The 25,340-nt window shown below is 40.7% G+C and overlaps 1 protein-coding gene across 1 annotated transcript in view; it reads left to right on the forward strand.

Moving 5' to 3' along the window:
• Nucleotides 1-25,340, forward strand: part of LOC130360999 (probable cation-transporting ATPase 13A4) — a 151,410-nt gene that overhangs the window by 111,030 nt on the left and 15,040 nt on the right. Inside the window, exons 21-26 of the mRNA XM_056563556.1 lie at nucleotides 133-212; nucleotides 632-674; nucleotides 2,876-2,985; nucleotides 11,158-11,254; nucleotides 11,496-11,568; nucleotides 17,941-18,112. Coding sequence (XP_056419531.1) covers nucleotides 133-212; nucleotides 632-674; nucleotides 2,876-2,985; nucleotides 11,158-11,254; nucleotides 11,496-11,568; nucleotides 17,941-18,112 — 575 coding nt within the window. The remainder of the gene's footprint in view (nucleotides 1-132; nucleotides 213-631; nucleotides 675-2,875; nucleotides 2,986-11,157; nucleotides 11,255-11,495; nucleotides 11,569-17,940; nucleotides 18,113-25,340) is intronic.

Below are 25,340 nucleotides of genomic sequence, written 5' to 3' on the forward strand. Positions count from 1 at the left end.
ATTGTTTAACATTTGTCAATGCAGATACACATCGCATTGCAAATGCAATACCTCAGCAATTGCAATAACTAATGTTTCCACTTTGCAATCGAGTAAAAACTTTTTTTTTTCTTTCATTCCTTTTCACTATAGTTGTTGCTAAACGGTGCTATTTTTGCCAGAATGTCTCCAGGCCAGAAATCCAATCTAATAGAAGAGTTTCAAAAAATGGAGTAAGTTAAATAACAGGATGCATCAAATACGTGAGAGTTCCATCGTGTGAACAGTATAGCACAATCCCATTGAAATCAATGGTACTCTGCTGCAGCCGAATGTCCATGTGGAATATTCCTGCGGAATTCTACATGGACATTCAGCCATGTGAATGTACTCTACTGGAGGTATACTTTATATTTTGAATCAGCATGGTGCAAAAGATTGTTAGATTACATTGACAGAGTTTTACAGGGGACTACGATCAGTAGCATTACCATTTTAGTATAAACTATGTATTTACATTATATAAAAGTATTTACATTAATGTAACACAATAGCAAAGAATATATTTACTTGAAATCCTATGTATTTTCTGGCCCATTGAAGGAATAAAAGCATAATATAAAATAACTGTCCACATAACACTCTTTTACAGTTACTATGTGGCAATGTGCGGAGATGGAGCCAATGACTGTGGAGTGAGTAATCATAATATTTGCATTTGCTATTTTGATTTGCAGAACACTTTGAAAGTTCTAATCTTATTATGGAATACTTTTTTCATATGTTTGATTCCATAAATATTCAAAATAGCTGATAATAAAAATAGCAATAGTTTGAGTTGAGCAAACGTTTGCAGAACATTTCAAAAAGGTTTGGTTCATGAAAATAAGAGGTGGGAGGTGATTAGTGTCTCTGTTCATGCAGCCTTGTCCATGAGTCATCTCTTGTCTATGACCCATGGACAAGCTAATGCTGCTACATGACTGGTTAGTGTCGGGGACCCCTACTGGTGGGATTTTCAGAAGCCCTTTTCTTTATTAATTATTCCGATTTTTTAAACAACCATATTACAAAAGGCCCGTGTGCCTACTTTCTTTAAATTTTCATTAGGCCCGTGTTCCTACTTTCTTTTAATTTTCATTAGGCCCATCTGCCTACTTTCTTTTAATTTTCATTAGGCCCGTGTTTCTACTTGAAATTTCTATTAGCAACAACATATAAAAGTTTTTGGATCTTACAGTGCCTATTTAAAGGGGTACTCCAGCGCTAAGACATCTTATCCCCTATCCAAGGATAGGGGATGAGATGCCTGATCGCGGGGGTCCCGCCTCTGGGGACCCCCGTGATCTTGCACGCAGCACCACGTTAGAATCAGTCCCCGGAACACGTTTGCTCCGGGTCTGATTACTGGCGATTGTGACGTCACTGCCCCGCTCCTGTGAGATGACACGCTCTGCCTCTCAATGCAAGCCTATGTGAGGGGGCGTGACAGCTGCCACGCCCCCTCACATAGGCTTGCATTCAGGGGGCAGAGTGTGACGTCACACGGGGGCGGGGCAGTGACACGGAGCGAACGTGTTCCAGGGACTGATTCTAACGGGGTGCTGCGTGCAAGATCACGGGGTTCCCCAGCGGCAGATAGGGGATAAGATGTCTTAGCACCGGAGTACCCCTTTAATGGCCAAGTTAATGTCAAAGTTATGGCTACATGTGATAATCCATGATAACTAACAGGTTGCTTAAAAACACACTGCATTAGCAAATTTTGAATGTTTTTTAACTTAAAACAAAATTGCTTAACGTATTGATTTGTTGGCAAATGCCTGTTGGTGATAAAATGTACACAGATGTATCGAAAGCTTTTTCCAAGCATTCCAGAAATTCTCCCTTCTTGGAAGGTGCAACAGGTTTTGTGGCTGACAAGTGAAGACACAACTATTTCTAGGCCAGTGGTGGCCAAGTGATGGCAGTAGTAGTTGATGTAGCCATAGGAGAGCAGGAGGTGGTGAACAAGTTATTGTTGTTGCCAGTGTACAGCAGGAAGTTATGGACTGGTAAGAACTGAGTAGCCAGTGGACATGAGGCAGTGGCTGACAATTAATAGTTGTAGTGGCCAGCAGACAGCAAGCAACAGTGGACTGGTAGTTGCTGTAGTATCCAGTGGACAGCAGGCAGTGGTAGACTAGACTACTGCAGGTCAGCAGGACAAAAATTTTAACTGCGACAATGTTTTTTGTGAAATCTTTCTATGGCTGGGCTTGCTAGTACAGTCACACTGCCGGGATCTAAAGAGCAGAAGAATCCCCCCACACAGTACTGCAGGTCAGCCCACTGCACAATGTTTGCTTTGTGCTGTATAATGCTTTATTTTGTGTTTTAGTGTGAAATATTAGTCAGTAATGCAGTCACAAGGCAGGGATCTGCTCTGCAGATTATTATTATTATTATTATTATTATTATTATTAATAATAATAATAATAATAATAATAATAATAATAAGAATAATAATAAGAATAATAACAGCAATAATAAAATGTGGATAGTATTATTATGTTTTTTATTTCTTAATTATTTTTATTATTTGAAGCTCAATATAACATTTTTTGACATAAGATCATCTCACATAACACATGTAAATCACCCAAATAAATATTTCACAGATTTTCCCTGTTTCCTGATTTGCCCACCGCAACCAATCACAGTTCAGCTTCCATTTTACCAGATCTCTTTAAGAAATGAAAACTGACCCTCTATTTGGCTGCTATGAGCAAATTCAACAGTTTTTATTTATCCACCCTCTATGCTTAGTGGTTGATTTCATTGTAGCACCATACTTTCTGTATATGATTTAGAATTTACCAAAAATCTATTTCAAAGGTTATGTTTGATCTTTTAGGCTTTAAAAGTGGCACATGCTGGGATTTCTCTGTCTGAGCAAGAGGCATCTGTGGCTTCACCTTTCACATCTCAAACAGCAAATATTCAATGCGTTCCTGAGCTCATTAAGTAAGTGATTGTCTGTATTGTTATCTTGGACATATTTTGCATATTGTTCCCATGACTTACACTTGGTTTACCCTAAGGCTGGGTTCACACCACATTTTTGCAATACAGTTCCCGTATACATTTTCAATTTGAAAACAGTATAAAACCATATTGAAAACCGTATGCATTGACTCTCTATTGAAAACCAAACGATGCTTCCGGTTGTGTCCATTTTGCTTTTTGTACGGTTTTATCTGTTCTTTTCACGTATCCAAAACTGTAGCCTACAATGGTTTTTGGTCCGGGTGAAAAACTGTATTGAAACCATATACAGTCTTTTTTAACAATGGGAACTGTACAGAACCGTATGTGCGCATAGTTCCATCCAGTTTGCACCAACCGTTTTTTTACTTTGCACATGCGCAGTGCACACCAAAAGTTTTGTTCTTTTAATTTAAATCAAACAAGCAAAACTTTATTCATAATGAAGTGAAAAGTTAAAAACGTATACATTTTTCTTTTCGTAAAATATGGATGCAACCAGACATAGTTTTTCAAACTGTATACGGGTAAAAATTTGTACACACAGTTTGATACACTTTAGTCCGGTGTTGAGGAATTCGGCTTTCATCAAAAACCTGATACAGGAACTGTATTGCAAACACCTGGTGTGAACCCAGCCTATGAAATTTTAAATATTTAGCAGGTGTTTATGACATGTACATCGTCAATAGCCAGTTATAGTTCACCTAAATACATTCTCAGAACTATGATTCTTTTGGCAAAAAGAAATGAGATGTCACGGCCTTACCCTGTCTTTTGTATTACAGTGAGAATAGTTTTATAACCTAACAATGTAAAATCAGGAGTGGTGAAATAATAACTCAATGGCTTTAAAGGGATATTCCAGGGAAAAAAAAAATATTATATCAACTGGCTCCAGAAAGTTAAACAGATTTGTAAAATACTTCTATTAAAAGATCTTAATCCTTCCAGTAATTGTCAGCTACTGAAGTTGAGTGGTCCGTATCTGTCTGGAAACAGTGCTCTCTGCTGACATATCTGCTTGTCTCAGGAACTGCACAGAGTAGAAGAGGTTTGCTATGGGAATTTGCTTCTACTCTAGACAGCTCCCAAGACACGTGCCATCAGAGAGCAGTTAGACAGAAAATAACAACTCAACTTCAGCAGCTCATAAGTACTGAAATGATTAAGATTTTTTAATAGAAGTAATTTACAAATTTGTTTAACTTTCTGGAGCCAGTTGATATATAAAAAAAAGTTTTTTCCTGGATAACCCCTTTAAGAGTTGATTGAAAAGGATGATTTATAAAGCTAATAGTGCAGTAGTTTCACTTACCTAGCTCCAATCTATTTTATTTAAAAGACAGCTTAAAAAAGAATAATCTACTAAAATGATAGAGCCTAGTAACTGGTAAAAGGTAAACTGATGCCAAGAGCAACTTTTATAATAGCCAATAAGCAGGTTTCATCATAACCGATAACTTGAGGGATCGGTTGGTCTTTATTTGTCTGACATGCTCCCTCCTTACAATGATATATTTAAGGTTGCTAGCTAGTTTTGGTTTAGCAGGGTGTGTACAGGATGCAAGCACCATCTTGCAGGGACAAATATAATACAATTTTTAGAACACATCTAGGGGCTCTTTAGACATTAAGACATCCAACTAAATTATACAGATAATTGGACACTTTTAAAACATGTATCAAAATGTGCAAGAAGCATTGACAACATAAAATAGCAAATTATGATGTTGCTATAGGTATGCATTACCAGGTGAACACAGCCCATTTTGCCCTTAAAGGGGTAGTCTAGTGGTGAAAAACTTATCCCCTATCCTAAGGATAGGGGATAAGTTTGAGATCGTGGGGGGTCTGACCGCTGTGGCCCCCTGCGATCTCTCTGTACGGGGCCCCGGCTCTTGGCCCAGATAGCGGGTGTCGACCCCCGCACGAGGCGGCGGCCGACACGCCCCCTCAATACATCTCTATGGCAGAGCCGGAGATTGCCGAAGGCAGCGCTTCGGCTCTGCCATAAAGTTGTATTGAGGGGGCGTGTCGGCCGCCGCCTCGTGTGGATGTCGACACGCCCCCTTCCCGCGGGCTGTCGGGGCTCCGTACAGGAGATCGCAGGGGGCCCCAGCGGTCGGACCCCCCGCGATCTGCAACTTATCCCCTATCCTTAGGATAGGGGATAAGTTGCTCACCACTGAGTCACCACTGGACTACTCCTTTAAGGACACAGCCAATTTTATATTTGCACTTTCATTTTTTCCACCTTGCCTTCTAAAATCCAGAATCCATAGATCTATAAAATGTTATATTTCCATTCACAGACCCATATGAGGGCTTGTTTTTTTGCGCGACCAATTGTACTTTGTAATGACATCACTCATTTTACCCATAAATGTTTGGTAAACCCCCAAAAATATTTTTTGAGTAAGGAAATTTAAATAAAAATCACAATTTGGGGGGGGGGGGGGGGCGTTGTTTTCATGCTGTACACTTTACAGTAAAAATGATATGTGTATGTGTGTGCCCACACTAGATAATGGCATGCAATCCACGATCACACACTGTTAGTGGGCCAAAAAAATGTCCTGCACCCCGAAAAAACATGTGGGGGGGCAGACCGCAGCTCCCTGGTGGGGAGGGCAGACCATGGGGGGCAGATCACAACTAAAGGTGCTGCAGACCCCGAGCACTAACCATGGGGTCAGCTGCGACAAAAAAAAAATTTTACACTTTTTTTTTTACTACCTGTCCCTAACTACGTTATTTGATGACTGTCCCAAAACTAACAAGTGCCAGAAGGACACGAATGCCACGTGGGGGGGGTGGGGGGGTGTCTCTGCCTCATTAGCTCCGCTCTGCTCACAGACTTCCGTGGGCGTGTGGGCAGAGCGGAGGAAGGGGGGCATTAACCCTCCCACTGCCAGCTGTTATTGGTCGGAAGGTGACCGGAAAACCACAGGGAGTACAGGTACGCCCTTGGTCCTCAAAGGGTGACTCTCATTAAAACAAATTTTTGCTATTCCCCTCATTATGATAAATATAAAATTATAGCTCCTCTCACAAATTATAGCTCCTCTCACACTTAACTGCCATATGCTGTAGGTTGGACGCACCCCCCTCAGCACTCTAGGCTGCACTTTCTGTGTTTGGACTTCAGTCCAAAGTCTGTGTATAAGATAAGCTTTTTTAAGCACAAATAAAACTTCATTTTAAAAAAAAAAAAACTAAGTATATTAGAAATATGTTTTATTTACCATAAGGAGTGCAATAGCAAAAAATTTGTTTTAATGAGAGTGCCCATTTAAGTACCAGGAAACAACCATATTTACCAAAACACAACTTTATTTACTGTTGGAATGCTAAGGTGACTTTTTAGAAATCTTAGTAGTAAACCTTGGAAGTGCTGCTTTTGGCTTTTTTTTATATTTTTTTTTTTTTGCGTTTCCTCTGAAAATAAAATTAACAAAAATTAAGTAAAATATCTGTAACCCAAAATGGTTCCTATATTTAAAAATGTTAGCTTGTCCAGCAAAATACCAGTAAAACACAAGGTATTAAAGGTCTCACAGCTACATTGAAATAAAAAAAAAATGGGTTAAAGGGGTTATCCAGGAATTGAAAAACAGAGATCATTTATTTCAAAAACTGCTCCCAGTCTGTCTCCAGGTTGGGTGTGGTTCTGCAGCTCAGTTCCAGTGAAGTGAATGGAGCCAAGTTGTAAAACCACACCCAAAGTGGAAGACATGGTGCTGTTTTTGAAAGAAATTATCTGTTTTTCTATTCCAGGATAACCCCTTTATCATGAGCTATTGATTTTGGTGAGCACTGTGAAATGTTTCATTTCTCATGTAGTGGCACTACAGGGAAGCAAGCAGTATTCCAGAAAAAAATATTTTATTGTGTTTGTTATACAAATGTTTATCAGTAATGTTTCAACTTTATGGCAGTGTCTTTCTTAAAGCCTTGTTAAAACATTGCTGATTCTTATTAAGATATTAAACGCAACGCAAATACTTATTTCTGGAGTGCTGCTTTCTTCTATGGAAGTGAAAGTACAATGGTCTCTCAAGTTACAATATTAATTGGTTCCAGGACAACCATTGTATGTTGAAACCATTGTATGTTCAGAGTCTGAGACCATGAAACCTGGTAATTGGTTCTGAAACCACCAAAATGTCATCTAAAAATAGGAAAATGTGAGGATTAAAGAAAAATAAGTAGATAACTAATACAGATAAAGCAAGTCCTTACATATAAAAGTAAAAAAGAGCTGCTTGGAACTGTAAATCTATGTCTATGTAGAGGACAGGAGCTTCTTCAGGGTCCTGTACAGTATACACAGTGTCCCAAACATGGAGCCGCCCTCATCCTGTGTCCAAAAGAACAGCTATCCCTGGCACATGTAGTACCTCCCTGTACTGTAGGGGGCGCTACCAGACATGCATTCAGTGCAGGCACTTCAGTAATACAGGTGTTTTACCAGTAAAATGCCCATTCTGATTGGTCAGTTCTTCCTTGTATTGAAACGTTTCACAGATCTGGACTGTCTGTAGAATTGTATGTTGAGTCTGGTTTCAAGTTACAATGGTCCAGAAAAGACCATAGTATGTTGAAACTATTGTGTTTTAAGGCCATTGTAAGTTGAGGGATCACTGTATTTTAAAGAGGCCTGGTTCAAACTTTGGAGCATGCACCAGAACTTCACCAACTTAACCCCTTAACCACGCAGGACATAAATGTATGTCCTGGTGCGGTTGTACTTAACGCACCAGGATGTACATTTACGTCCTGTACATGACCGCGGGCACCAGAGTGGTGCTCGCATAATGCACAGCAGGTCCTGGCTGCTATCAGCAGTCAGGTACCCGCTGGTAATAGCAAACATGAGTGATCCTGCTTATGTCTGCCATTAGCCCCTCAGATGCCATGATCAATACAGATCACAGCATCTGCGGCAGTGCGGTCAGAAAAATGGATAATCGGATCGCCTGCTGCACTGCCGCAGGGATCCCATCCTCCATACTGGTGGACGGAGGTCCCCACACCTGCCTCCGTCCATCTCCAGGGCTCTTTTGCTCTGGTCTGAGATCAAGCAGACCAGAGCAAAAGATCATTGATAATACTGATCAGTGCTATGCCCTATGCATATTGCTCTACAGTATTAGCAATCAAGTGATTGCTATAAATAGTCCCCTATGTGGACATAAAAAGTGTAAACAAAAGTTAAAAAAACAAGTTAAAAAAAGTTTAAAAAATGTAAAAAAAAATCCCCTCCACCAATAAAAATGGAAATTGTCCCTTTTTCCCATTTTACCCCTAAAAAGTGTAAAAAAAAATTAAAATAAAAAAAATTACAACTAACATATTTGGTATTGCCGCGTGCGTAAATGTCAGAACTATCAAAATATAATGCTAATGATCTAGTATAGTTAATTGGCGTAAACATTAATAAAAAAAATCCCAAATTGCTGCTTTTTTATCACATCATATTAAAAAAATGTATAAAACGTATTAAAACTTTTATGTATGCAAATGTGGTATCAATAAAAAGTACAGATCACGGCACAAAAAATGAGCCCTAATTTGGTTAAAAAGTTTGAGATTTTTTAAAGAGGTACAATAAAAGAAAAGTATGTAATCATGGGTATCATTTTAATTGTATTGACCCACAGAATAAGGAAAACATGTCATTTTTACCGTAAATTGTACAGCGTGAAAACAAAACTTTCCAAATTTTTCAATATTGCGGTTTCCTTTTCAATTTCCCCACACAAATAGTTTTTTTTTTTTTTTTTTAATGCCATACATTTTATGGTAAAATGAGTGATGTCATTACAAAGGACATCTTGTCGCGTAAAAAACAATCCATCATACTTGTCTGTGGATAAAAATATAAAACTAAAATGCAAAAATAAAACCTCCTTAAAGGGGTACTCCAGCCCTAGAAATCTTATCCCCTATCTAAAGGATAGGGGATAAGATGTCTGATAGCGGGGGTCCCACCGCTGGGGACCCCCGCGTTCTCCCTGCTGCACCCACTTGTCCTCAGGTTCAAGGAGCGAAGATTGCTCCGTGTCTGATGACTCACGATACAGGGGCCGGAGTATCGTGATGTCATGACTCCACCCCCTTTTGATGTCATGCCCCACCCCCTAAATGCAAGCCTATGGGAGGGGGCGTGACAGCCACCATGCCCCCTCCCATATACTTGCATTGAGGGTGGACGGAGCTGGTACATCATGATAATCTGGTCCCTGTATCGTGAGTCATCAGACACGGAGCGATCTTCAGAGCGATAAGATGTCTAGGGCCCGAGTACCCCTTTAAGGGGTTAAATAGTGTTTCTAAATATAGAAAAGTGAGAATGTACTGCCAGGTTTCCCCACAGATTATAGCTGGTACCTGGGGGTCCCAGAAAAGGGAGACTTTATAATCAGGCTTAGGCTAAGTTTCCACTTGTTTTTTGCTGGCATTTTTTTGGGGCAGCAAAAAATGCCACAAAAACTGCCACAGATTTTCCCTGTGTTTTGGCATTTTTTCTGGCACTTTGCCCTTTGTGTGGAAATTGCTTTTATTGCCCCTTTGTCAGTGTTTTCCTTTGGGCATTTTTTAGGAATTCTGTAGGATACTATTAAAATAAAAATTATACAGTAGGGATGCAGGAATTTGTAGGGATTGAATATTATAATTTTTTTAACAATTTTTTTTTAAAGCAGGGAACAATTATCGGGAGCGGGCAGGGGATTAATAGCGGCTGATAATATAAAAATTGTGAAAATGTCTGGTTTTTAATGTCTGATTTAATCATTTATTTTTTGTAATCAATGGATTTGTATGTGTAATGTATGTGTTTTAATGACTTTTTAAACTTTTTCTTTTAGGTACTTTAAATTTCCCTCAGTGCTTTGCTACTTCTATCATGGAACAGACTATGTTCCATGATAAGAGTAGTAGTCCAGCTGCTGAGGGATCAATGGCATCGGGTCTCACTCCTCAGACTCACTGCCATCATAACTTGAAAGTAGAGGAAATGGGTGGCATGCCGCTTGGCAACCCTGCCGGCCGGGCTGCTGAAAACTTAGTCCCTACTAGTAAATTCATATTTCCTGGTCCAAAGCCCTCATTGGTTGCCTTCAATTGACCAATGAAATATTGGATGCCAGAAGCCCTCATTGGTCAATCGGTGGTGACCAATGAGGGCAGCCAGCGGGTAATATACCTTTACAAGTGGCCGTATACTTTACACACAGTATCCTGCACTCCCTCCAGCCGCCCGCCCCTACAGAGCCGCCGCTGTCACTGCGGCTGTCAGACCCTATTTCCCACTCACTTCTGCATCACTCCCTGCTACCTACAGACAGGACTACAACTCCCAGCGTGTCCTGACACTGAGGACATTCTGGGAGTTGTAGTCTTGTCTATATTTAGCAGGAAGTAATGCAGAGGAATGCGGGGCTGAGGGGCTCAATAGTAATGTGCTAAACAAATAGATTTTTATGAAAATTCAGGAAGAAAATGTATACCTATCTGCACCTTTGTATGGTGTGAGACCGGTGGTACCCACGGGCATTTATCAAACATGTACATTGCGCTGTTTGATAACATTATTATTGAGCCCCTAAACCCAGCTTGTATCTGCATTGCTCCCCGCTAAATGTGGACAAGACTAAAACTCCCAGCATGTCCTTAGTGTCAGCACATGCTGGGAGTTGTAGTCCTGTCTGAAGGTAGCAGAAAGCAATGCAAAGGCAAGTGGGGAATAGGACTGACAGCTGCAGGCAGCGCAGGATACTGTGTGTAAAGTATACGGTAACTTGTTAATTCATATTGCCCACTGGCTGCCCTCATTGGTCATCACTGATTGACCAATGAGGGCTTCTGGTGGCCAATATGAACTTACAGGGCTATAAGTTTATATTTCCCACCACAAGCCCTCATTGTTCAATGGAAGCTGAGATTACTTATGCATGAAGAGACGGAGGAAGGCTGTGTTCACATGTTCAGGTTTTTAATTGCAATTAGCTAGTACAAAGCAGGAATAGATTTGAAAAGACGAAATGTCTCAGTTTTTCCTTTATATGTATCCTCAATTTCAGATTTGTCTAGGTTTTTGCATTGTACTAAAATAATGAATTGATATGTTTCTATATTATATAGGGAAGGTCGGGCTGCACTGGTCAGTTCTTTCGCTGTCTTCAAATATGTAACTCTGTATGCTATGATACAATTTATATGTTTGCTCCTACTTTACTGGGTAAGTCGCTTTATGTTTGTTTTTACTATGAACTAGCAATATTTGCTATTGTTATTATAATCTGTTTGTAAAATTAAAGCACAGTTATAATTTACTGTGGTATATGCCAACAAGGTAACTTAAGTTGCCTGGATTTGTAATAGGATATTACTTGCTAAGACATACATTATTGAATATTATAATTCTAGCTGATAGCATTTATTTGACCATATCAATTTAGTAAACAATTCTTCTCTTGCAGCAACTGAAATCAGTGGGTCTGTATCAGTACCTCATTCAGGACGTGGGAGTGACAGTATTGGTCTGTCTGACAAGTAAGTTAGTCACTTGCAAACATAACCTATATAGTTTTTGATTAATGCATTATTCGTTCTGTTAGTTGTGCTTTATTCTGAGATTAGAAAAATAGTCTGCTGGAAATATTCTCTTTAATAGAGGTAAACTGTAAACCAAACACAGACAGTGGATTAGACCCTAATTATGTGCAACCCCTTTAAAAGAGCACTCCCATCTTAAAACATTATCCCCTATGTACAGGTCTGAACAATAAGAACCTCACCAGTCATAAAAACAAACAGGGTTGGACCTCTAACTCATGGGGCCCCAGGGTAATAGAGGATTATGGGGCCCTCATGTGCATTGGCGCCAGGCAGCTCAGCGTCATCTACCAATGAGGAGACTGATACTGGCAAATGTTTGTCTTCTCACTGGATGCTGATGCTGGGGAATGTGTTTGTCTCTTCATTGGTTGATGCTGGCAACAGGGAATCTCAAGATTTAATTGTGAAGGAATAGCCGGCTCTCACCAAGTCAGAAACTTTAAGGTAGTTTGAAGCATTTTGTGGTTGCGGCTCCCAGATGCAGCTCTAGACATTTTGGGGACTTGATAATGAGTCCCTCAGGGAACCTCAAACCAAAATTAATCCCTTGAGGATGCGGTGATTTCTAATTTTTTCCTCCTCATCTTTTAACCCCTTAAAGACACAGCACATTTTGGCCTTAACCTCTTAAGGACCAAGGACGTACCGGTACGTCCTGAGTCCTTTCCCTTTCTGTAACACGGGGCCACGACCAGTGATCAATTAAAAAGATCAGTGTGTGCAGTGCTATAGCCCCCTATGGGAGCTATAACACTGCAAAAAAAAAAAAGTGAATAAAGATAATTTAACCCCTTCCCTAATAAAAGTTTGAATCACCCCCCTTTTCCCATAAAAAAAAACTGTAAATAAAAATAAATATGAGGTATTGCAGCGTGCGAAATTGTCCGAATTATAAAAATATATCATTAATTAAACCGCACGGTCAATGACTCACAAACAAAAAGTCCAAAGTCCAAAATAGTGTATTTTTGGTCACTTTTTATATAATGAAAAAATGAATAAAAAGCGATCAACAAGTTCAATCAATACTAAAATGGTACCGCCAAAAACTTCAAAAAAAAAATGAGCCCTCATACTGCCCCATATGCGGAAAAATAAAAAAGTTATAGGGGTCAGAAGATGACAATTTTAAACGTATACATTTTCCTGCATGTAGTTATGATTTTTTTTCAGAAGTACGAAAAAATCAAACCTATATAAATAGGGTATCATTTTAATTGTATGGACCTACAGAATAAAAAGAAGCTGTCATTTTTACCGAAAAATGTACTGCATAGAAACAGAAGCCCCAAAAGTTACAAAATGGCGTTTTTTTTTTTCTATTTTGTCTCACAATTATTTTTTTTCCATTTCACTGTAGATTTTTGGGTAAAATGACTGATTTCATTACAAACTAAAATTGGTGGTGCAAAAATAAGCCATCAAATGGATTTTTAGGTGCAAAATTGAAAGAGTTATGATTTTTTAAAGATAAGGAGGAAAAAATTAAAGTGCAAAAACGGAAAAACCTCTGGTCCTTAAGGGGTTAAGGACACATCCCATTTTGGCCTTAAGGACACAGCCAATTATATTTTTGTGTTTTCCTCCTCACTTTCTAAAATCCATAACTCTTTTATTTTTTCCATTTACAGACCAATATAAGGGCTTGTTTTCTGTGTGACCAGTTGTACTTTGCAATGTTTTCACTCATTTTACCCTTAAAGGGGTTATTCAGCATAAGGTGATTTTAGTACGTACCTGGCAGACAGTAATGGACATGCTTAGGAAGGATCTGTGCTTGTCTTGGGGATAAATGGCTATGCTGTGAGATTACCATAACACTGTGGCTAGCTTTTTGTGAACTTGTATTTCCTGTTTTCAGTTTTCTTGTTTGCCTAAAAATCCCATGATACCATTTTCCTCCTTCCCACACATCAGCTACCCCACCCATTGAAACATAAATGAGCTGCAGACCTGTGGTCTTCAATCAGGATGCCTACAGCTGTTGCATTAGTTGCAGATTGCTCTCTCCACCCAGGTCTCGACCACATTGCAAGCTGGGAAAAACCTGAGACAGCAGTCATTTTGTATGCTGTTAAAAAGAAATACTGGGGTGAAAATCACAGAATAATTGTGAGAAAACCGTCACATACAGGTTCAGACACTGTATTATGAACTACACTAACTTTACAGCCCCTGTAGCATAGTCAAATAAAAGAAATTCCAGGAATACCCCTTTAACCCCTTAAGGACTCAGCCCATTTTGGCCTTAAGGACTCAGACAATTTAATTTTTACGTTTTCATTTTTTCCTCCTCGCCTTCTAAAAATCATAACTCTTTTATATTTTCATCCACAGACTAGTATGAGGGCTTGTTTTTTGCGCGACCAGTTGTCCTTTGTAATGACATAACTCATTATATCATAAAATGTATGGCGCAACCAAAAAACACTATTTTTGTGGGGAAATTAAAACAAAAAACGCAATTTTGCTAATTTTGGAAGGTTTCGTTTACACGCCGTACAATTTATGGTAAAAATGACGTGTGTTCTTTATTCTGAGGGTCAATACGATTAAAATGATACCCATTATTATATACTTTTATATTATTGTTGCGCTTAAAAAAAATCACAAACTTTTTAACCAAATTAGTACATTTATAATCCCTTTATTTTGATGACCTATAACTTTTTTATTTTTCCGTATAAGCGGCGGTATGGGGGCTCATTTTTTGCGCCATGATCTGTACTTTTTTTTGATACCACATTTGCATATAAAAAACTTTTAATACATTTTTTATAATTTTTTTTTAATAAAATGTATTAAAAAAGTAGGAATTTTGGACTTTAAAAAATTTTTTTCGTTCACGCCATTCACCGTACGGGATCATTAACATTTTATTTTAATAGTTCGGACATTTACGCACGCGGCGATACCAAATATGTCTATAAAAAATGTTTTTTACGCTTTTTGGGGGTAAAATAGGAAAAAACGGACGTTTTACTTTTTTATTGGGGGAGGGGATTTTTCACTTTTTTTTTACTTTTACTTTTACATTTTTTTACATTTTTTTTTACACTTGAATAGTCCCCATAGGGGACTATTCATAGCAATACCATGATTGCTAATACTGATCTGTTCTATGTATAGGACATAGAACAGATCAGTATTATCGGTCATCTCCTGCTCTGGTCTGCTCGATCACAGACCAGAGCAGGAGACGCCGGGAGCCACACGGAGGAAGGTGAGGGGACCTCCGTGCGGCGTTATGAATGATCGGATCCCCGCAGCAGCGCTGCGGGCGATCCGATCGTTCATTTTAATCGCGAACTGCCGCAGATGCCGGGATCTGTATTGATCCCGGCACCTGAGGGGTTAATGGCGGACGCCCGCGAGATCGCGGGCGTCGGCCATTGCCGGCGGGTCCCTGGCTGCGAACAGCAGCCGGGATCAGCCGCGCATGACACGGGCATCGCTCCGATGCCCGCGGTTATGCTTAGGACGTAAATGTACGTCCTGGTGCGTTAAGTACCACCTCACCAGGACGTACATTTACGTCCTGCGTCCTTAAGGGGTTAAATGTATGGTAAACCCAAAAAATTATTATTTGTGTAAGCAAATTTAAACTATGTACACATTACAGTAAAAATTACATGTTTGCTTTATTCTATGGGTCAATATGATTAAAATGATACCCATGGTTACATACATTTCTATTATTGTACTGCTTTTAAAAACTTTTTTTTACAAAATCAGTATGTTTAAAATTGCCCTATTTTGACCACCTCTAAGTTTCTAATTTTTTTCATATTCAGGGATGTGTGAGGACTAATTATTTGCACCATGATCTGTAATTTGTTTTAGTACCACTTCTGCGTATATGTGACTTTTTGATCGCTTTTTATTAAATTTTTTTTCCCCAATGCGATATGACCATATTTGACCATTTTTACGTTTACGCCGTTTGGCATAGGAGATCATTAACATTATATTTTTTTACCCCTTTTTTTTTTTTACTAAAATGAGGAAAATGGTTGATTTAAAACTTTATTGGGGAGGGGCTTTTTCACATTTTTTTTAAACTTTTTTTTTTTACATTTATTTTACACTTTTTTAGTCCCCATATGGTACATTTATGGCAATCTTCAAATTGTTAATACTGTTCAGTTCAATTTCTAGTACTGATCAGCATTATTGGTGATCTTCTGCTCTGGTCTGCTGGAAGGCACATCAGAGCAGAAGACCCCAGGAGACAGATGGAGGCAGGTGAGGGGACCTTCGTCCACCATCTTGGCTGATCTGATCCCTGCGGCAGTGCTGTGGATGATCAGATCAGCCATTTTAGGTGCCACACTGCCCCAGATATTGTGATCTGTATTGATCATGGCATCTGAGGGGTTAATGGTGGACATCAGCGTGATTGCTGACAGCCGCCAGGACCTGCCGTGCATGAAGCGAGCACAGCTCCTGCGCTCGCTTCACAGCCTCGCCATATGCACGAAGTATCTCTCTGTAGCGCCATACATTTACGGCGTGTGTCCATAAAGGAGTACTCTGAGATGGGAAAATTCTCCTTCATACTGCTGGCAGTAAAAAAAATAAATAGGTACATACCTTCCTTCGCTCCCCCGGGTTCCTCCGGCAACCCGATCCTCTTCCTGGTTGCCGGTAGTCATACTGCACTCAGCCAATCACCGGCCGCAGCGAAGTCCAGCCTCAGCCAGCAATAGGCTGAGTGGCAGTGTGACGTTTTCGGAAAGGTCACACTATCGCTCAGCCTAACACCATAGGTTGTGGTATACCACACTGTGTGATATTACAACTTGGCTCCATTCACTTCAATGGAACTGAGCTGCAGAACCACACTCAACCTGGAGACAGACAGGGAGAGGTCTTTGAAATAAATTATCTCTGTTTTTTGATTCCTGGATAACCCCTTTAAATTCTATCAATGCCCTAAGGGACACATAAACAGTTAAACCCTGCTACTTCTTCTAATCTTAGTTTTTGTCCGAGGGCCCCTGACTCAGCAGTCGCGGTCCCGCCGGTAAAGGTCGACATCAGCGATCGCACTGATGTCTGCCATTAACCCCTCAGGTGCCCTGATCAATTCAGATCACGGCATTTGTGGCAGTGTGGCACTCTAAATGGCTGATCTAATCGCCAGCAGCACCGCCGCGGGGATCAGAGAGGCTAAGATGGTGGATGGAGGTCCCATCACTTGCCTCTCCCATTCTCCCGGAGTCTTCTGCACTGATCTGCCTTCCAGCAGACCAGAGCAGAAGATTGTCGATAATACTGATTAGTGCTATGCCTATGCATAGCACTGAACAGTATTAGCAATCTGATGATTGCTATAAATAGTCCCCTATGGGGACTAAAAGTGTAAAATAAATTAAAAAAAAAGTAAAAAAAGTGAAAAGTTTTTTAAAAAGCCACTCCCCAATAAAGATTTAAAGAACTCCTTTTCCTCATTTAAATCAAAAAGTGTAAACAAGATAAATAATAAGCATATTTATTATCACCGTGTGCGTCAATGTCCGAACTATACAAATATAAAGTTAATGATAACATACGGTGAACGGCATAAACGTAAAAAAAAAAAAGGCTTGAAAACAACCCCCGACCCCCACCCCTAAATTTGAAAAATTGTGATTTTCATTAAAATGTCTTACACAAATAATAATTTTTCGGGTTTACCATACATATTAGGGTAAAATGAATGATGTCAATTAAAAGTACAATTGGTCATAAACAATAAACAAGCCCTCATATGGGTCTGTGAATTGAAATATAAGAGAGTTATTGATTTTAGAAGGCAAGGAGGAAAAAATGAATATGCTAAAATAAAATAATTGGATGTGTCCTTAAGGGGTTACGGTAAAAACAGGTGGCAGCCTTCAGGAGTTAAAGTACCAAACCGCATTGTGGGAACTCAAGCCAATGGATGATGTATTGGTCACATTATGGTCAGCCACTAAAACTAGAATGTTCCATTAATGTCACATGTTTTGATTTAAAACCTGATAAAGTCACGAGGGCAGGTCAATAAGCTCATAACAATAGAAGAGACAATACAAAGTGCCCTTTGTAAGTTATTGGATATTTTAACTGTATAGTCTGCCACATAATAAAAAGGATAATGTTGCATCATAGAACTTTGTCAGTAGTTAATCTGAAAACAAAACAAGCAAAATGCAGTCTGTGAGAATATTGATGGTGAGATAAAATCTTTATGGGGGTTTTAGGAGGAAATTGACACACAATTCTGCTAAATGCTGCCGCCTTTGAATACAATGTCCGTTTTCTCCCTTTATCTTTTCATAGTGAGTTTAACACAAGCGTATCCAAAACTAGCTCCATGTAGACCTCCAGCACAGCTGATATCACCACCTCTGCTGTTATCTGTGATGTTTAATATTCTTCTCAATATGGCCATCCAGATCTGTGGCTTTGTATTGGTACAGCAGCAGCCATGGTACAGCACTTCTAACTTCAGGTATATTTCCATTGAAATACATAGAAATTCCAACAGGCAAATACAATCCTGGTTAATGTCAATTGTGAAGTGAAGGTTTAACCCCTTAAGGACCAAGCCCATTTTCACCTTAAGGACCAGAGCGTTTTTTGCACATCTGACCACTGTCATTTTAAGCATTAATAACTCTGGGATGCTTTTACTTTTCATTCTGATTCTGAAATTGTTATTTCATGACATATCCTACTTTATTTAACAAAAATACAAAGGCACTGATAGTGACCTAGGCCATATAACAATACACTCTCAGAAAAGGAGGCAAACTAGGTAAATGATACAAAAAATTCAATCTTTATTACACAATCAATAAAAAATTACAAGCTAAAATCACAAAAAGTATACAGTGGTGATCAGATAAACACATACTGAAAGGTGGGGTGAGACTGTCCCGAGTACTGGTGAAGGGATCAGTTCAAAATTCCATATCACAGTATTATCAGTTCTTTAGGGTAACAAACTCCAAAATAGATAAATAAAATGAACAAAATATAAGAAATGGAGGTTTACAGTTGAACTGAAGTTAAATCAAGGGTTAAGTAGTAAGTAAGGGGATACTGAAAGCGCTAAACAGCATACATACAAACAAAAGTACCAGTCATGCACCCTACAGAGGAACATCTCACCTACCCCGAACATGTTTTCGCTGGTCGCTTCGTCTTATTTCTTTTTTGCGTTTATGTCACAACCACTGTAAAATCAGCCACCCCTGTGCAAATCACCAATTTAGGCCTCAAATGTACATAGTGCGCTCTCACTCCTGAGCCTTGTTATGCGTCCGCAGAGCATTTTACGCCCACATATGGGGTATTTCCATACTCAGGAGAAATTGCATTACACATTTTGGGGGTCTTTTTTCCCTTTTACCTCTTGTGAAAATAAAAAGTATGGGGCAACATCAGCATGTTAGTGTAAATTTTTTTTTTTTTTTTTTACACTAACAGACTGGTGTAGACCCCAACTTTTCCTTTTCATAAGGGGTAAAAGGAGAAAGAGCCCCCCAAAATTTGTAGTGCAATTGTTCCCGAGTACGGAAATACCACATATGTGCCCCTAAACTGTTTCCTTGAAATATGAAAGGGCTCCGAAGTGAGAGAGCGCCATGCGCATTTGAGGACTAAATTAGGGATTGCATAGGGGTGGACATAGGGGTATTCTACACCAGTGATTCCCAAACAGAGTGCCTCCAGCTGTTACTAAACTCCCAGTATGTCTGGACAGTCAGTGGCTGTCCGGAAATGCTGGGAGTTGCTGTTTCGCAACAGCTGGAGGCTCAGTTTTGGAAACACTGCCGTACAATACGTTTTCATTTTTATTTTGGGGGGACAGTGTAAGGGGGTGTATATGTAGTGTTTTACCCTGTACAATCGCAATACAATAGTATCTTTAGGGTACAATTGCACTGGCTGGGTTTACAGTGAGTTTCCTGCTAGGAGTTTGTGCTGCGGAGGAAAATTTGCCGCAGCTCAAACTTGAAGCAGGAAACTCCCTGTAAACCTCCAGCTGTTGCAAAACTACAACTCCCATCATGTACTGACAGACTGTGCATGCTGGAAGTTGTGCTTTTGAAACAGCTGGAGGCACACCGGTGTAAATACCTTCAGTTAGGTTCTGTTATCTAACTCAGTATTTTCCAACCAGTGCGCCTCCAGCTGTTGAAAAACTACAACTCCCAGCATGTACTGATCGCCGAAGGGCATGCTGGGAGATGTAGTTATGCAACCGCTGGAGGTACGCAACTACAACTCCTAGCATGCCGAGACCACTGTTTGGGTATGCTGGGAGTTGTAGTTTTGCAAGATCTGAAGGGAAACTGTTTAGAGACCACTGTACGCTGATCTCCAAACTATGGCCCTCCAGATGTTACAACACTACAAATCCTAGCATGCCCAGATTGCAAACTGCTGTCTGGGCATGCTGGGAGTTGTAGTTTTGCAACATCTGGAGGGTTACAGTTTAGAGACCACTGTTTAGGCAACTCACCGGCAACTCACCGGCTTCCATAGTCTGCACCAGGGAGCCAGCCACATGTCATCGCCGCCGATCGTCGCCGATGGTAAGTGACCTCCGGCGCTGGTCACCAACTGTTCCCCTGCTCTGCCCGGACAACAGTGGGTAGGCAGAGCAGGGGAACCGAACCTTATCCCCTGCCTCCGATCTGCTATTGGTCAGTCGCTTCTGGCCTGCTGATAGAAATCAGCAGTCATCCAGAATTTCGGTCCCCACCTCGCGCCGGGCGCGGACCGAAATTCCCACCAGCGTACAGGTACGCCCTTGGTCCTTAAGTACAATGGCGTCAGGGAATACCTGTACGCCAGTGGTCCCTAAGTGGTTAAAGGGGTACTCCTTCCCTAGGCATCTTATCCCCTATCCAAAGTATAGGGGATAAGATGTCTGATCGCGAGTGTCCTGCAGCTGGGACCCCCGCAATCTCTGTGCAGCATCCAGCGTTCATTTAGAATGATGGCTGCCGGCGGCAAGGGTCGTGACATCACGAACACGCCCCCTCGTGACATCATACGTCCCCTCAATGCATGTCTATGTGAGGGGGCATGGCGCCATGCCCCCTCCCATAGACTTGCATTGAGGGGCCCCGACCCCTGCCACCTGCTCCAAGTGTTCGGAACAAAAAGCTCCAAATGGTGGGGCAGCAGAGTACCACTTTATCTTAGAGGTGATGCTGATAGAAGCTTCCTATGGGCTGTTATCAATTTTTTTTTACCCTTCTTTTCCTGGGTGTAAGTCATGTGTACTCCCCAGAATGTATCAATAAGGTGCACTTTCTTTATAAGTGGCCAAATAGCTTAGATGTAGACAAATTTTTAAGGAGGGAATTTATCATTGGTTTTTCCCAGGGGCTTAACTATAGGGAGTGCAGAGGTAGCAGAGTGTACTGGGGCCCTGGTGCCTAAGGTGGCCAAAGGCCCCTTTTCCCCATAAAAATATTATGTTATAAATGGCACAATTTACACACGGGGCCCTTTGACCGGTTTTGCATTGATGCCTTATGCTACAAGCTATGACTCTGGTTTTACCTTTTTTTTTTTTGCTGTTAAAAAGTATTTTCACAACTCATTTTTAGACTCAACATGAATGTAGTGTTAGCTTTTAGGGTGCATTCCCACGTGGCATATTTTGCTGCGTATTTGCTGCGTATTTGGTGCTGCGTATTTTCCTATCCATTGACTTCAACAGAGAAAATAAAATACGCAGCAGCAAATACGCAGCAAATACGCCGTGTGGGAATGTACCCTTAGAGATGAGCGAAGTTACAGAGACTCTCCTAGGACTGTATCCACCTTTTCCAACCCACTGGAACACCTGAAAGCTGAACTAATTTATGCAGGATATAGTCAGCAACCGTCAAGCCGTATTGTATTGTAACGTCGCTCATTTCTATTAAATTTGTGCAGTGATTGGTGACTTATTAACTGCTACATTTTAAAACGGTGGCAACATTTTTGCCCAAACACTCAAATATTTGCACACTCTAACACCAGCTTGAACCAATTAGAAACTTGTCTACATCTAAGCTACTTTGCTATTCTATAAAGAAGATGCACTACTTTAATAAATGTGTTGGGAGTACACATGTCATGGCTAATAAGAAGTTGATTTGCACAGACAATGATACATTTCCCACTAAAGGTATGTTAACATGACAGAATGTCCACACGGAAATATTAACGGCAAACATTCTGCAAACAGTGGGCACCGGCAGAACAGGACCAGTCAGAAATGTGTCTTCTCCACAGATGTTAATGCTTATGTTTCCACCTCAGAATTTCCACCGTGCGCGCAGTGCAGCATAATCCCATTGCAAACAAGGAGACTCTGCTGCAATGGAATTTTCAAGCTGAATTTTTCTGCTGGATTCCGTCCAGAAATCCTGCCATGTGAACGTGGCCTAAGTGATGTCCGGGCTGGCATAAGTGTTTGTACAAACAATTTGCCCCTTTCGCAGTTGATAATTCACTATAGAAAGCTAACCATGCTACACTTCAAGTTGTTCTTTTGAGTCTAAATGTGTTGCACAAAAAGTTTGCACATTTTTCCACCCATTGCACATTTTTTTTGGACAGTTTCCACAAAAAAACTAGGATAAAACCTCCACCCAGGTATTTAAAGGAAATCTGTCATCAGAATCACCCGCACTAAACCTGTTACACAGGCTTGTAGTGCGGGTGATCCTGATTAAAATACTTCTTACCTGGTTAAAAATGGTTCAGCGGTTCTTCAGATATCTTTATTTTTAGTTTTCTGTTATTCCATGGCTTGGGACTCAGTGGGAGGGGTTATCATCTCGGACTCGACTACACGTCATTCTAGCGGGGCAGAGCGGCCGCCCGGCTCATGAATATTCATGAACTTATCCTCGTAGTCTAACTCCATACACCCGGAAGCGGCGTTCTCACCCCGGCTTCACTCGCGCTGCGGCCCAATACAAGTAAGAAGACGGGCTGCATGAGTGAAAACCCGGGGGGAGAACGACGCGTTCTGTACACCCGGAAGCGGCGTTCTCCCCCCGGGTTTTCACTCATGCAGCCTGTCTTCTTACTTGTATTGGGCCGCATGCGCGGCCCTCCCCACCAGACCTAGAAAAAGGAGTTAGGCTACGAGGATAAGTTCATGAATATTCATGAGCCGGGCGGCCGCTCCGCCCAGCTAGAATGACGTGTAGCCGAGTCCGAGATGATAAGACCTCCCACTGAGTCCCAAGCCAGGGAATAACAGAAAACTAAAAATAAAGATATCTGAAGAACAGCTGAACCATTTTTAACCAGGTAAGAAGCGTTTTAATCAGGATCACCCGCACTACAAGCCTGTGTAACAGGTTTAGTGCAGGTGATTCTGATGACAGATTTCCTTTAATTGTTTGTTTTTAGTGTAGAGACCCGTGAGTACTTTATCGGTTTACTGGTCAAGTTGAGCATTATTTTGCTGATGTATCTACCAGTAATTTACTTTTGTTCAGTTTTGGTGTCCCCTGATGAACCAGCATATGGGGAAAACACCCACGGACAGAAATGTACCCAATGTTTAGCTGCATTTCCCCTACGTCTGTCCTGATACTATCAGCTAGCACAGCCACTTGTGTCCCTGACTCATCTTTGCTTGTGTAATCATGAATTGTGGTTGCCTATGATGAGGACAATGTCAATGATAAATATTTTCGTGTTTGTTTTCTATTTGGTTTTGGGTGTTAGTTATATCTGCAACATTATCTTTTTATCTAAACTATTACTATTTTGTTTTAAATTGTTGCACATTTCATTGAAATGTATTTTGTAGCCTTAAAGGATACCTATCATAAAAAAAATGTTCTTATATGTTAAAGAGAAAGTTATTTCTAATAACTTTCTACATATATGTTATTAAAATTTTTATTTTTATGTTTATTTTAACTTAGGAAAACCCACCACTAGGGGGCTCCCCACATGTCCTGGCCGCTAGATTTCGGACTCATTCTGCTGACCTGGCATGAGTCCAAAATCTGACTGCAGCCTGGATACGTGACCAGTACAGCGCTGCTCCCTGCCTGTCAATCAGACATGTCGGAGCGAGCGCTGTGCCCGCAGCAGCGGTGGACATGGCCAGCAGGCCGGCTGGAGACAGGTGACAGCTATGGAAGAAGTTCTCACCTTCTCCCAGCCAGCCTGCAGCTTCCCCGCCTCTTCTCCCCTGCTCCGGAGATCAGTGGGATACGGGGAAGCGGTCTTCCCTCCCCCCCCAACAGGCTTCCGTGACATCACGCCTGCTGGGGCACGCCCACATCGTTTTGCTGGAAGCTCTGTGATCAAGGAAATAGGTAAGGTACTGAGCTTTTTAAAGCTCTTAAATGTAACAGGGGGGGGGGGTGTTAGGTACAGTTAGGGAGTAGTGTTGAGCGGCATAGGCCATATTCGAATTCGCGAATATTCGCAAATATATGGACGAATATTCGTCATATTCGCGAATAATCGCATATTCGTAATATTCTCGTTTTATTTTCGCATATGCGAATATTCACGTGTGCGAAAATTTACATATGCGAAAATTTACATATACAATAAATTAACATATGCGAAAATTCATATATGCGAAAATTAGCATATGCAAATTTTCGCATATGCGAACATTCGCACGCCAGTCTCACACAGTAGTATTAAAGCCTTCTTACACCACATAAGCTGGAAGCAGAGAGGGATGATCACTGTGATGTGTACTGTGAAAAAAAAAACAAAAAAAAAAAAATGAATATTCGTAATTACGAATATATAGCGCTATATTGGCGAATATTCGCGAATATGCGATATTCGCGAATAAAATTCGAATTGCGAATATTCGCGAAAAACACTATTAGGGAGCATAGCCTAAGTTAGTTTAGGATAGTTTTTTTTGTGATAGGTACTCTTTAAACATACCCCTTCCCCAGTCCGCAGTTGCGTCCTTAAAATCAGATTTCTCTTTTTCATGGCCCATTTAGGATATCACTTATTTAGGTATCAAAATTACTTCTGACCTGTCCCAACTGTTTTGTTGTCATTTCTCCCCTCTTCTGCAGCAATTTACGGCCCACTTAAACTTGTGGAACAGCAAGGACTTTTCCTGGTTTGGCAGAATAATTATTCTTAAAATGACTTTCCTGCCCAAACTCCTCTACCTTGTTCAGACTATCCCTATTCAAATCATCTCATAATATCGGCGCACTATGCAGCGCAGGTTTAGTACTTTTGTATGGGCTTTGGGACATCCGCGGATCTGACTGTCCATTCTCTCTCTAGCCCTAATGATGATGGAGGTGGGGGCCTTTCGGACTGACATTTGTATTACCTTGCTGCCCTGTTTGTTTGTCTTCAGGACTTACTGCACAACTACACCTTTAACATTTGGTTGTGCATAGAGGATGACAGTTTTCTGCTTTCGCTATCTGTGCTTCCCTGGATTTGGCCTCCACCTTCCTACTCCCTGTTATCTCATACATCTTTCCAGACATTATCGGACGTCCGTTTTTTTCTCCATCCGTAGGTCCATGGTTGATCCTGCGGGTCCTCTTTCCCTATAACAGACCACCCCACTTTCCCTTCAGGTCTCTCCTCTCCTTGTTTTCTAGGAAGTGTAATGAAAATCCCCTCCTCTTCACTCATGTCCTCTCATCTGATGGTCTGTTACCACTTTCTTCCATACAGCCCCTTGAAACTTTAGGCTCTTC

Source organism: Hyla sarda, chromosome 3, assembly GCF_029499605.1.
Source record: "Hyla sarda isolate aHylSar1 chromosome 3, aHylSar1.hap1, whole genome shotgun sequence".
In the NCBI taxonomy this organism is placed as follows: domain Eukaryota; kingdom Metazoa; phylum Chordata; class Amphibia; order Anura; family Hylidae; genus Hyla; species Hyla sarda.